General features: G+C 42.9%; 1 protein-coding gene across 2 annotated transcripts; it reads left to right on the forward strand.

The window, feature by feature from the left end:
• The first annotated feature begins 2,635 nt into the window (after positions 1 to 2,635).
• LOC139393280 (mitogen-activated protein kinase 11-like) lies at positions 2,636 to 14,487 on the forward strand. Of its 2 annotated transcripts, XM_071141800.1 has the most exons (12): positions 2,636 to 2,982; positions 8,220 to 8,349; positions 8,459 to 8,517; positions 8,727 to 8,838; positions 9,350 to 9,379; positions 9,656 to 9,703; positions 9,830 to 9,944; positions 10,166 to 10,237; positions 10,702 to 10,781; positions 11,031 to 11,109; positions 11,292 to 11,465; positions 11,677 to 14,487. In XM_071141800.1, the coding sequence occupies exons 1-12, from the start codon at positions 2,870 to 2,872 to the stop codon at positions 11,748 to 11,750; spliced, it is 1,086 nt and encodes a 361-aa protein (XP_070997901.1). In that variant the 5' UTR covers positions 2,636 to 2,869; the 3' UTR covers positions 11,751 to 14,487. The 2 variants fall into 2 exon arrangements, with proteins under 2 accessions (XP_070997901.1, XP_070997900.1); XM_071141799.1 differs by having other exon boundaries at positions 2,784 to 2,982; positions 9,656 to 9,944; positions 11,677 to 11,752.
• The last annotated feature ends 394 nt before the right edge of the window (positions 14,488 to 14,881 follow it).

A 14,881-nucleotide genomic window follows, 5' to 3' on the forward strand; every position in this document is an offset into this window, starting at 1 on the left:
CAAACTAAATGGTCATCATCCATGAATACGTTGTATGGAATCTACACAAAGAAAATCCTAGTTTTAATGTGATGAAATATTTTATAAAGATTAGGCCTACTTTGTTTTTGTGTCAATTATAAAAACAGGAAACTTCAAATGTGCTGAAATGTATTCTACTTCATTCTAACAGATGAACATCCACTTAACAACACCGGGGATTTAAACACTCCTGTTACACCTGAAACCACCAGCCCTACTTCAACTGGACCTCCGTCTACAGAAATGTTTACCACAACACCTACCACATCGCCAACTACCACTACTAATGGACAGTTCACCACCTCACCAACTACCACTACTAAGGGACAGTCCACCACCTCACCAACTACCACTACTAAGGGACAGTCCACCACCTCACCAACTACCACTACTAAGGGACAGTCCACCACCTCACCAACTACCACTAGTAAGGGACAGTCCACCACCTCACCAACTACCACTAGTAAGGGACAGTCCACCACCTCACCAACTACCACTACTAAGGGACAGTCCACCACCTCACCAACTACCACTACTAATGGACAGTCCACCACCTCACCAACTACCACTAGTAAGGGACAGTCCACCACCTCACCAACTACCACTACTAAGGGACAGTCCACCACCTCACCAACTACCACTACTAATGGACAGTCCACCACCTCACCAACTACCACTACTAAGGGACAGTCCACCACCTCACCAACTACCACTACTAAGGGACAGTCCACCACCTCACCACCTACCACTACTAATGGACAGTCCACCACCTCACCAATTACCACTAGTAAAGGACAGTCCACCACCTCACCAACTATCACTATTAATGGACAGTCCACCACCTCACCAACTACCACTACTGACAGACAGTCCACCACACTACCAACCTCAACTTCCAGTGGACAATTGACCTCATCAGGTTTCACCTCCCCAAACAATCAGCCAACATCCTCCCCCAGTAGTACAACTTCTCCACTCCATCCTAGTGAGTGTCAGACATGGTGCACAAGTGACAATTGGGTGCACAAGTGACAATTGTGAGCGTTTTAATGACAAATAAGACCGAAAGTGTATGTGTATTTGTGGTTTTGTGTTTATTAACTTGCATTAACGTGTGCAGTTTCATGTGTGTTTGTCTTGTCCATGCAGATTACCTGCACTTCTTCAACGAGTCCAAGAGCTGGATCAATTCCCTGAAGTTCTGTAAAAGTCGTGGCTCCAAGTCTAACCTGGTGCAAATCACCAACCAGACTGTGCATGCTGACGTGACCCAGCTCCTGGCCAACGTGGAGCTGCAATGTGGGGAAGTGTGGATTGGTCTGGAGAGGTCCATCTTTGAGTGGAATGCCCCCTGGCTGTGGACCAGTAGTGATGTTGATAAGGTGGTGAAGTACAGTGAGTGGCACAGCTGCTTCCCCCTCAACCCCATCAATTACCATTGTGGTAAGATGGTCCGGGTTGGTAACGGAGAACTGAAATGGCTGGATGCTTCCTGTCATCAGGAATTACCCTTCATCTGTCAAGGTGCGTTGCTCAACTTTTAAGCTCCTATTTTGGGGCTTGTTCAGAGGGGTGGAACACTCAGAATGTTGCAGATAGACCAATGTTACATAGAACTGTCATGGTTTACTGCGGAATGGAGATTTACTGTCTTGACTCTCATGTCAGCTCTATGGAATGTATTACTTTATGCAATGCTTTGATTATACCTCCCTATTGAATAAGGCTCAACCTACATCCCAGAAACCCCCTCTCTACAGTTGGCTACTATCTGAATTGCTATTTTCTGCCTTTTACTGTAGCCAATAGTATACTGTTGTTTAATAGTCTTGAATAAGCAAAAACAAAATAGCAAGGTCTAGTCATTAAAGACACATCAATGTCCTCTTATCCTGTATGTGATGTTTTAACAGATCTCCACTAGAGGGCTCTACATGGCAGCCTGGACAGTCTGCAGACAGTCAGGGTCTGGAAAGGCCCTGCATTTCAATTCATTATATTATTAAACCACTATTACTATTATTACTATTAGAATTATTATTACTATTTTTACTATTACATTATATTACTTAATGTTACTGTATGTTTACTCATAACCATGGATGGCTATGACTTATTAACTGTACTAATTTGATTGTTTAAAAGTAGAGTAGATAAAAGTAAAGAAAATATTATTAAAATTAAAATGTAGTATTTAGCTTTTGTGTGATCACTGTAGCTTATTGTTGGAGACAGCTACATAGTTATAATGACAATATTGGTATTTATGTATGCATTTCATGCTATAACTGTGACTTCTGTGAAATTGACACGGCTGCATTGATGGCCATATTGATGCAACAAGGTGCCATAAACTCAAATCAACTGAACCATTGAGCTTTGCAAAAACATGCATTGGAGACATAATCCCATTTTCATAAAAAAAAAAAAAAGTTTACATAGGCTATGGGTAACTATTATTTGCAGTAGCCTATCCTAATAGATTAATGAGATGAATCACTCCCCTATCTCATCCCCCCTTCCACTCAGCACCCCCCATGTCTGAGACATCGTGCTCAGAATCTATTACCAGCCCTATCTCTCTATTTACACTTCCCCCTTCACAGAAATATCGAGAGAGAGAAAGATACTTTTGTTTGTCTACTTCACTTGCTTTGGCAATTTTAATTTAATTTTAAAATAAAGCCCTTGAATTGAACTGAGCGAGAGAGAGAGAGAGAGAGAGAGAAGAGAGAGAGAAAGAGAGTCAGCAGCTCCCCTCTGTGCACTCATTCGGAGACAGTTACCGCGGATTGTGAAGACAGAGCAATCAGTCCAGTACTGAGAGCTCGTTTTATTTACGGTAAAAATGTCGGCCAGACCAGGCTACTATCGGCAGGAGCTGAACAAGACTGTATGGGAGGTTCCCGAGCGGTACCAGAACCTGACTCCCGTGGGCTCGGGGGCCTACGGTTCGGTATGGTGAGTAGGCTATATGAAAGAGGAAGGGGCGAGGCTGCAAAGAAGTCCAGAAACACAATACAATGCAGAGGGAAAACATCATTTAGCCGTATGATTTGTATTATGAATATGCATTATTGGATAATATTGGAAAAACAATAGGCCTATGTATAGCCTATTCTCGTTACTATTGTGCAATTACCAGTCTATTGTTATTATTGAGGCAGTTATTAGGCTGATTTAATATAATTTATGTTAATGCAGCGCAGTTAGTTGTTATGCACGAGAAAGTCATCAATGTTATTTTCATGTTTGTTCAATGTGGATTCACTAGACTACTCTATTTGTATCAATATGATGCTGTCATAAAGAATTCGTTTTCCATTTGATTGGTTTATCTGTCGTTGACACCATTCCCAAATACTGGGCGTCATCACACCAACGGCAGACTGTCTGCAGTTGTTGCCTCTCGGTGCGGAGGCTTTAAACACCTCAAGCTTTGCATGTACAATAGCTGATTCGGTCTGCCCCATACGATTCCCATACCGAAAGAGGAAACAATTAGGAGTTATCGGCGCATCGCACCTGCAACCACGCGCTACGGGAGATCCTCTGAATCGTGACAGTTCTCAATAGGATACATTAGTTCCATAAGGTTTTGGGGGCTATTAATAACAGGGACAGCACTTGGGGGGATCTGCACTGAACAACTGAAGGATGCATGACACATCTGTAAAGCCATGGGCATGTTTAGGGGGCACCTCAGTGTTTCTGACTGCAAATATCTTGAATTGTTTAGTTTTTTTCAGACATTTGTGCTGTTATGGACTTTTGTCTTTGATATGCATATGTTCACTTCAGACAGTGAAGAGGGGCCTCTTAGAATACATCTCAACATTGTATTCATGACTACCAGTCTTTTGACCGAATAACAGACTTCAATTTCACAACCTGATCTCCTCCCCATACAGTAAACGCTCTCTCTCTCACGCACACACACACACCGCTGTCTAGCCCAATGAGGTGGTTCTTATAGTCTACATTTCCACATGAACATGTTCCTTTTTCTCACAAGTGGGTTGGGCAATATTTCCTTGTTTTAATTTTGGATCACTCTTTGTCTGTTGCGGGAGAAGAGACACCGTTGCCATGGCGAGGTGTCATGGTGATGTGTGCACCTCGGCTTGAGTGTCATACACGCAATCCATATTGATCCATGCATGGGAAGGGAAATTAAGTGCTTGGCGGTTTCAATGTCTGCTTTTACTATAAAAGCACTGGTAGATAGATTAGATTTACATTGTGGGCACATCTCTCTTTGTTGTTTATATGCTGGTAAAACAGCCAACCATGGCCTGTCAAGCCAATGCTTTTGCATCTCCTAGGACAGAGGGAAGTGAGGATGTGATCTTCTGAGGATCAGCCCAGGGAGACAGACATCAGACATCTGTGATGCAGCAGACATGGAAGAGAAGGGAGGCACAGAAACTACATGCTAGCCCAAGCAATATCTAAGCCTTTATTGGTCAATTAGATTTAATGGAAGTTTAGCCTAGCTGATTGATGGAAAGAACTGCAGTGTTTTACTACTCCACTGAGTAATCCTGGTGAAGTCGGTACAGTTATGTCTGTTTGATTTGATAAAGACCTTGGAAGCTGAGTAGATAGACATGATAGCATAGCAACAATTCAAACAAAGACCATCCCTGTGTCTGCTTCTTTTGACTAATACAATTCTCTACAGTTAAAAACAAAACTCATTATTTATGTGGATTCACAAACACATTTAATACACCATCAACCAAGATGCAGAGCAATGCAGTCGTGTGATCTGCTACACCTACAAAATGGCACCACTGCTCATAGTACCAGTCTAGCCAGCAAGGACACTCACATTCTTGCACACAATCTCCCTCTCTCTTTCTCTCTCCCTCTGAGCCCTGCATTGTTCAGGCTGTGCTCCAGTCATTGTCACTGTTTTCTCCATGGCAGAGCTGATTGATTAGCAGAGGGGTGGGGGTTTGGGAATTGGGAAGGTATATTATAGGGGGTTGGGAGTTAAAAAGTCAGAAAAATATATACATGGAGCACCGGTACCGAGTCAATGTGCAGGGGTACGAGGTAGTTGAGGTAATACAGTATGTACATGTAGGTAGGGGTAAAGGTGACTAGGCAATCAGGATAGGTGATAAACAAAGTAGCAGCAGCGTATGTGATGAGTGTGAAAGTGTGTCTATCTGTGAGTGTATGTGTGTGTTTGGTGTGTGTGAGCGTACTCAGTGTGTATGTGTGTTGGAGTGTCAGTGTAGTATGTGTGAGTGTGTGGGTATAGTCCAGTGAGTGGGCATAGACCCAGTGCAACAGAGTCAGTACAAATAAAAAGGGGGTCAATGCAAATGGCAGTGGTGGAAAAAGTACCCAATTGTCATACTTTGAGTAAAAGTAAAAGATACCTTAATAGAAAATGACTGAAGTAAAAGTGAAAGTCACCCAGTAAAAAACTACTTGAGTAAAAGTCTAAATGTATTTGGTTTTAAATACACTTAAGTATCAAAAGTAAAATTCATTATATTAAGCAAACCAGACGACACAATTGTCTTTTTTTAAATTACGGATAGCCAGGGTCACACTCCAACAGACATAATTTACAAACAAAGCATTTGTGTTTAGTAGGAATGACCAGAGAGGTTCTCTTGATACGTGTGTGAATTGGACCATTTTCTGTCCTGCTTAGCATTCAAAATGTAACGAGCATTTTCGGGTGTCAGGGAAAATGTATGTAGTAAAGTAAAAGTTGTCAAATATAAACAGTAAAGTAAATTACAGATACCCCCAAAAAAGACTTAAGTAGTACTTTAAAGTATTTTACACCCCTGGCAAATAGTCAGTGTAGCCATTTGATTAACTGTTCAGCAATCTTATGGCTTGGGGGTAGACGCTGTTCAGGAGCATTTTGGTCTTAGAATTTGGTGCTCCGGTACCGCCTGCCCTGTGGTAGCAGAGAGAACAGTCTATAACTTGGGTGGCAGGAGTCTTTGACAATTTTTAGGGCCTTCCTCCTACACCGCCTGGTATAGAGGTTCTGGATGGCAGGTTAGCTTGGCCCCAGTGATGTACTAAGCCATACACACTAATCTCTGTAGTGCCTTACGGTCGGATGCCAAGCAGCTGCCATACCAAGCGGTGATGCAGCCAGCCAAGCTGCCTGAATGGTGTAGCCACCAGACAGAGGTATTATTGTACATGCACTAAAGCAGACTAATATCACACATTGACTGCATACCATGCAGAACATCACATAGACACATGTATTAGTTTTCCATCATTATACCAGCAGGCACCAAAACTCATATCTGAATGAAAATGCACATTTAAAATGCATTGGAATGTCTGAGATTTTCACAAATGTGGTTGTTACTTTAAATAGAATTTATTCCAATAACTGGAAAGCTTTTCATAGACTGCAAAACACCAGTCACGCGTAATGAAAATATTTGTCATTCTTGAGACATCGTACTGCTACTTCCCTTCGCTTTCCCAAGTCGTATCATTTCTCATTTCCCGCTCAGCATGCAGACTGCAAACCCCTAATTCAATCTCAATGGTTACTTTTCCTTCCATCGGTCTCCTGAAAGGAAGTTGGAACGTCTTGGCCAATAATATAACTCTAATTCGTTCTGACTGATGGGTTTAGAACTTGACCATGATACTGAACATATTCTTCACAATGTAACTGGGAAACTCTTTGTTGGTGTAACGTTATGTAACAGTAATATAGCGTTGTGCAAATGTTTGCGCTTGCATCATGAATGCTTCATTTAGTCAAAATAACTCAATTCCATGTGCCCATTTCAACTGTTGCAGCAACACTATGCAAATCATGGCTACTGTGAGTGTGTGGTATTTGTAGGGGTTTGGCTGCTTAAAGAGCTATTATCATGTCGCTGCGGTGCCATTTAGCCGACACTGTTGTGCAGAGTTTGTTTACAACGTGAGAGGACAAGCGATGACCGCCGAAGCTCTCGGATGAACGCACACATGAAATATAATCTCAAGTACATGGAACTGTCTATCAGTGTTAACATGCTGTGGGGAGCAAGATGCTGGAGAATAAAAGCAAGCATCCTTCATTTTAAATTCTAGGTGCAAACAAGATGCTCTGGCAGATGCTTTCATGTATGCCCCACTATTTCCTTTGAATGATTGCATATGCTTAAGTCTAAAGTCAATATAGATAGCTAGATGAAGAGAGAGAGAGAAAGTGAGAGAGAAATCCAAATGACTTTGCATCAGATATTGCGCTGCATTACTGTAACGGCTGATAAAACGTTCTGAGATGGAAGACAGTCAGTTGTAAAAATCGATGCACAGCCTGCCTGTGGAGTTGTGGGCAGTGAGGTGGACAGCCATGTATGGAAGATGAGATGGCAGAGTGTGTGTGTGTGTGTGTGACTGAGAGGTCTGGCTTGTGTCATGGAAAGATGATGGTATGCTAGCTGCCTGTTTGGCTAACATTTAACAGGGGCATCTGGGGAAGCAGCAGGTGCTTCTGTGGCTGTGCATGAAATGAATGCACTTGGCCTTGTCTGAAGGCGATGCCTTCAGGTATGTGCATGGCCTTTTGTGTTGTACACGTGGCAGGCCGCAGGTAACAACATAGTAATGGTGTAGTGCTCCTCGCAGGCTGGTTAAAGGGGTTAAAGGTCAGGTTGATAATGACAGTGATTTACGTGGTTGTTTTAACTTCTCGTGCCGTTGTGGCTCTGTGCTGCCTCTCCTTCCTCTTTACTTCACAATTCCTCTTTCTCACCTCCTTTACTGCTTCTTCTTTCCTTCTGTCCAGTTTCTTTCGATTTCTCAAACACTTTTATTTCCTGTCTGGTACTTCCTGTCCCCTCCCTCATCTCTTGCTCTCCCTCAATCTCTCTCTGACCTTCTCTACTCCTTCTACAGTACACTCCTTTGTCTCTTCATTCCTCTATAATGTTATTGCCTAGTATCTTTTTCATTTCCCCTAACACTCCTTCTCTCTGTGCAACATCGGAATTGAGTAAGATGTTGCACCAAATGCTGCCGAAGTAGAAATAACACTGTCAACAACGAAGACGGCAGCGCAACACCAGTACACTACTCAGACATACATTTGCACTTCAAAGGAAACAATAATGATTCTAATCATTTAATGATCAACATGTTTAAAAGCAATGCATTTCATTTTGTAATCTGCTGTCGCTCATCTCCCCCCCACACACACACAGCTCAGCATATGACGTGCGGCTACGACAGAAGGTGGCGGTGAAAAAGCTGTCTCGGCCTTTCCAGTCCCTTATCCACAGTAGGCGCTCGTACCGTGAGCTCCGGCTACTCAAGCACATGAAACATGAGAACGTGAGTAAGGAGTTGTTGAAGCCCTCCCTTGTTGGCTAGTTGACCAAAATTGCCTTGATAATGCACAATAGAGTTGTAACTCTTTGGCATCAACCTTCTCCCTCAACAGGTAATAGGACTACTGGATGTATTCTCCCCTGCTGCATCGCTAGAGGACTTCCATGAAGTGTGAGTGACTACTGAAAGAGCACTAGGATGTCCAACATACCCCATACAGTGATTATACTGTCATGGTTATTCTGATGATAACATGTTGCATTTAAATAGAGCTTTTCACCAGGATTCAAGGCATGTACTATCTAACTGAAATGGAACATCTCCACGCACTGTTCTAAAAGTCCCCTCCTCCTTTTCCCTCCTCCTTCTCCTCTTTCCAGCTACCTGGTAACCAACTTGATGGGGGCAGACCTGAACAACATAGTCAAATTCCAGCGTCTCTCTGATGAGCATGTGCAGTTTCTTATTTACCAGCTGCTCAGAGGCCTCAAGGTAGTTGTATCATGTTTAGACATGTTTTTTTATACATACTATCCCATACACTGACAGTACAAAGCAACCTTCCCTGATAATAATTGTTTTAACTCAAAGGAAACTGTTAAGTATTTCAATGTGCCACAATTGAACCTCAAACACCATGATGATCCTTTTTATACTATAAAACTACTGGCTATAATTTACTAGAAAATCCCTTAATTAACATCCTCTGAAATGGTATATATACTGCACCCTGACATTTGATTATAAACTCGGATATACTGCTAAGTTTGAAAGCTACATTATGCCTGGCTCACTAGGTAGTACAGTTAACAGGGGACTGACCAGCCAGCCAAGTAACTAGCAAACCTAGTTACCAAGGAATGAACAAAAAATGTAGACCCTTTAGACAGGGGCCAATGTTGGAATACACTGTTGACCTCTCTCTCTCTCCTTTCTTTCCTCTTTCCACCCACTCCTCCCCCAATCCCGCTACCATGTCCCTTTTCCGTCTCCCCCTGAACAGTACATCCATTCAGCAGGACTGATCCACAGAGTGAGTGGTGGCTTTCCTCTTCTCTTCTTGCCCACTCTTTTCATTTTTCCTCATCCCCTCTTTTCATAAAGTGCTTTGTTGGCTTTAAAAGGCATTCTGTATTTAAAATGTACCGGTATGTGTGAAAGTAGATCATATCATATTGTGTGAGTTTGTTAGAGAGATTGTTCTGTCTGTCTGTCTGTCTGTCTTTCTCCCTTTCTTTCTCCCTTTCTTTTCCCGTCCCTCAGACAGTCTTTGTGTTGAACGTTCTGTCTTTATGTGTCTGTCTCACAGGACCTAAAACCAAGTAACGTGGCAGTGAACGAGGACTGCGAGCTGAGGGTAAGACCAGTGGCCCAGCCACCCAACTCCTCAACGCCTCAGACAATCACAACACAACCCCCCCCCCCCCCCCCCCAACTCGGTAATGGCTATCACCATGACAACCTGTGTCTCTCTCTCCCCCAGATCCTTGACTTTGGATTGGCCAGACAGACGGATGATGAGATGACGGGGTACGTGGCGACTCGCTGGTATCGAGCGCCAGAAATCATGCTTAATTGGATGCACTACAATCAGACAGGTACAGATCCACACTCACACAACCCAAAAATGGTCATAAAACCAAGATTCTAATTTCACACCACACATTACCAGACACCTTCTAATATAACAACCAAACACATACTCTATCATCATGCAGTTCTATCCAGAAAGAGAAATCAGCTAGCTATATCTGTGCCGTTATGGCTAATCGTAAAATCCTGTTGTTATGACGACTGAATGTTAACGCCTCTGTTACAGTGGATATCTGGTCAGTGGGATGCATCATGGGAGAGCTGCTGAAGGGGAAGGTCCTGTTTCCAGGCAACGACTGTATCTTTCACTAACACGGACATGGCTTGAGACTGAGTGTACTACACTCCACAACCACTCTCCAGCGCTGTTACCACCAATACTGCTCTATGGACACACATCAGCTCCTCCCATATTTGCATCACAATCCCATCTAGAGATATAGCCTTTCTGTCTGAAGGGGAAGTGTATTGAGAGTGACTGAAAGGAAAGGAAGTTCACAATGGACTGAATTGTATTGGCTGTCACTGTACAGAGTCTAAAGACTGAAACAAATAGGAATGTGATTTACTGCTTTGTATGTCTGTATTGGGTCCTCAAATGTAGGAGTATGCTGTCTGCATAAAACGAACACTAGAACACTGTTCTAGCAAAGTCAAGTATGCCTAACCTCGGTCAGTTGTTCTACCTAAAGTGTTGGTCCTGCCAATCAAATGACTTTTTCACGATCATCATGGCCCTTAATTAACCCCTCCTGATCTAAGATATCGACCAGCTGAAGAGGATTATGGAGGTGGTGGGCACCCCGACCCCTGACCTTCTACAGAAGATCTCTTCTGAACATGTGAGAAGATGGAGAGATAGAGGGAGAGATGGGAAAGTTGAATGGATCATTTAGCTATAGCAATGCTTTAATGATACTGATGATCCCCTGACATCCATTGATCGGTGTAATTGATTGACTAATTTGATGATAGATTATTCAATATTTTGCTTGTAGCATGATTGATTTCTCAATTGATGGATCAATTGGCCCTGCAATGTACTGTACACATTGTCACGTGTGTCGTTGTACATTGCTTCCTATTCATAGGCTCAGAAATATATCCAGTCTCTACCCTTCATGCCCCAGCAGGACTTAGAGAAGATATTCAGAGGAGCCAACCCAATGGGTGAGACTGAGTCATACCCAATAACTGAATTTGCTGGAGGCAAATTTTAAACCAAGGCTATGGATTACATAAGGCAGCTTTGTTAGTATTTTTCCCTTTGTGCCTGCATCTTAATCTCAGTCTCCATCTTTCTCTCTGCATCTCCATTCTTCTCTCTCCCTCCCTCTCCCTCTCTCCCTCAGCTGTGAATCTACTGAAGCGCATGCTGGTTCTGGACTGTGATGGACGTATCTCTGCCAGTGAGGCTCTCTCCCACCCTTATTTCTCCCAGTACCACGACCCGGATGACGAACCAGAGGCCCTGCCCTACGACCAGACGCTGGAGAGCAAGGACCGCACACTAGAGGAGTGGAAAGGTGAGAGAGCGAGAGAGAGAGATGGAAGGTGGCTGGAGTGGAGGAGGTTAAGAGGGATTTTCCTTTTTAAAGATTCAACAGTTATTTTCTGCTGTGTTCTTGACCAGATATAAATGTTCTCTCTTCCTGCTCACCTTTTGTTCATCCCTCTTTCTTCACCGCATCTTCTTTCTCTCTCTCTCTCTCTCCCCCTCTCCATCCCCCTATACAGAGCTGGTGTTCGGGGAGATGAAAGGAATCAAAGCGCCTGTCAGCGAGACGAGTAGTCTACAGGTGGAACAGTGAAAGACAAACCCTGCCTCCTTCTGCTCGGTCTGTCCCGTCAGCTGAGGAAGGACTGCCGTCTTGTCTCCGTCTGTCTGTCGGCCGGCGTTGGGGAGGCGGGAGGATTTGAAAGAAAGAGAGAAACAACGCTGTGTCCCCTAGAGGCATGACACCCCTCCCCTTGCTCACTGTGACTGGCTATTTGACTGCCTGTCTTGAGTTTTGTAAAAGGGGAGCAGGGAGAGGGGAGGTCTGGTTGAACTGAAAGTGATGAGAATACGCACATTACGATGACTACAGGGAGCATGCTTTGATAGGTATATGTTTACAGTCTGTTGAAGAGAGGTAGAAGAGAGAGACAGACAGAGAGAGAAAGTAGCACTAGGGTTTTCAAATCGACCTAAGGGTCCAACTGGTAAATGGTCATTGGCTATAGGTTACTGGAAATCTTTCGTCATGAAGACATTTTATAAGCAGTCATAACGGATGTCAGTTTAAGTCTGCTTATAACACCTGTTATGTCATAGTAATGACAGTTTTATGACATAGGGTTCTAGTGAATTTTTGTCAAGAATTTTCCACACATTTTTTCATATTTCTATTTTAGTTGTAGCAAATATCTGTTATTTCACAGAAACTTACATAAGATGGTTCCTCCCTCGATATAGACCAATGAATGCCCTTTGTGCTGTTACTGCACAACATCCCCCAACACTCACCAATATGCCACATCATGTACAACTATTGGCCAGATTCCCTAAGCATTTAGAATTGTTTTTACAGAACAACACCGGTGGTAGTGTTTTGTTTACTGAGACATAACTGCATTGCTGCAAATGCTATGTAGATATGTCCCAATGTACAGGTAACTAACTGCCAACATAAAGAATACATCAACATAAAGTGTTTTAATAGGGCATTGGGCCAACACAAGCCAGAGCAGATTCGGTGCACCTTGGCAAAGTTTCTGGAACTCCATTGATGGGATGCGACACCGTTCTTTCATGGGAAATTCCATCGTTTGGTGTTTTGTTGAGGGTGGTGGAAAACGCTGTCTCAGGCGCCGCTCCAGAATCTCCCATAAGTGTTCAATTGGGTTGAGATCTGGTGACTGAGACGGCCATGGCATATGGTTTACATCGTTTTCATGCACGTTAAACCATTCAGTGACCATTCGTGCCCTGTCGATGGGGGCATTGTCATCCTGTGGGGGCATAGTCATGGTGGCCAAAATAATGGCCTGCCCAGCATTTTTATACATGACCCTAAACATGATGGGATGTTAATTGATTAATTAACTCAGAAACCATACCTATGTGGAAGCACCTGTTTTCAATATGCTTTGTATCTCTTATTAACTCAAGTGTTTCCATTATTTTTGCAGTGACCTGTATGTAAGCATGTATGCATTTGTTGCTGGTATCACCCATTTCAAATTCCACTTGGCTCCAGTCCAACAGGTTTTACTAGTCCCTGGCTCTGTTGAGAAACCCAACCCTATAGCTGAAGTTTACATCTGAACATTCAACAGATACCATTACCCACAGTGACTCCCACAGATACCATTACCCACAGTGACTCCCACAGATACCATTAACCACAGTGACTCCCACAGATATCATTACCCACAGTGACTCCCACAGATACCATTACCCACAGTGACTCCCAGATGCATTATGCAGATTAAATTGGATTTACAATAGGTCTGAATGTTGTAGTTTCAGAGGTCTAATATTCAGCATGTTTTAAAGGGGCGTACTGAGGTGAACGAATTACAGGGGAGTAAAATAATTCAATTTTCAGTAAAAAAAACATGTTCTGGAACTGCAACTTCAACATCAATCATATACACAATGCCTCAATTACAGTAGAGATCATCCAAAATACTCTTTCTCGATTGATGTTTGACTATTTACGGTCTTGTATGTGTCATGTACAAATGTTGATTTTGGAAACTTGGTGGATTTAAATAGAACTGCAAAAAAGATGAATGTATACAAAACTGTATGTTTAAAAAACAAGTGTCTTTTCATTCTATGGTGGCATGAATTTTAACTGTACAATTTCTGCCGTATGCATTTCCAATCAATAACCGAATGTCAACTCTGTGTCATAATGCCATGACAACTCATGACAGTTGATGTCAACCAACTCAACTCTATTACAACAGTTATAACACCATTATGCAGCATGAACAAGTAAACATTTGGTTACACATATTCAGAATAAATCAAATCGATCTATTCCCTGTCTTGGGAACGTCATGAATGCGTGCATCAATCCAGTCTTGTTTTCTCCCAAAAATGATTAAGTCTGTTGTTGATTGGACAAACTCCTTTATGTTTCCAAGTATCATGCAGCAGCCTATCAGCCGGTATGCAGCACTATGTCAGTGGTGAGAATCTGTCATGGGCATAGCATGTTGTGGCATTATGAAAGACCACTTTACCCCAGAGTTACGGCCTACTCATTCCTCCTCCACATGGCCAAAGTTCCATCAATACTCCCAGCCCACACAAACAGTAGCTTTCCAGTGCTTTATGGGTTCCAAGTCTGAGTATACATGGCCTTTTCTGTGTGTGTGTGTCAATTTGCCTTCAAGGTCCATTCTTGCATGTTTCCAACAAACATGCCTGCAGGCATCAAACTATGTCATAATCTCTCAGCCACAGAACAGAGACAGTATTATGAGAGACCATCATGACGACGCATGTATCCTCTTCTTCCTCGTCATCAATAAAAGCTAAATTCATCACCAGTTACCTTACTGTGTGTGTGTGTGTGTGTGTGTGGGGGGGGGGTACATTTTTACTTCTGAGCCTGCATATAAACAGCAACAACACTATCAGCAAAGCAGAAAGGAAGGGAGGCCAGGGAAATACTAAAATAACTTTCATCCCTATCTTCAGGCTAGGCTAGCTCTCTTCGGTATCTCATGGCAACAGACAGCATTTTGGCAACATTCCTTATAACTTGATTGTAAGACAATAAGGAGCCAGGGCGGCAGGTAGCCTAGCTGTTAAGAGTGTTGCTGGTTCGAATCCCTGAGTAGACTAGGTGAAAAATGTGCCCATGTGATCTTGAGCAAGGCTTGTAACCTTAATCTGGATAAAGAGCATCTGATAAATTACTAAAATGTAAAAATGAGCCTG

This window comes from Oncorhynchus clarkii, chromosome 33, assembly GCF_045791955.1.
Source record: "Oncorhynchus clarkii lewisi isolate Uvic-CL-2024 chromosome 33, UVic_Ocla_1.0, whole genome shotgun sequence".
Taxonomy (NCBI): Eukaryota; Metazoa; Chordata; class Actinopteri; order Salmoniformes; family Salmonidae; genus Oncorhynchus; species Oncorhynchus clarkii.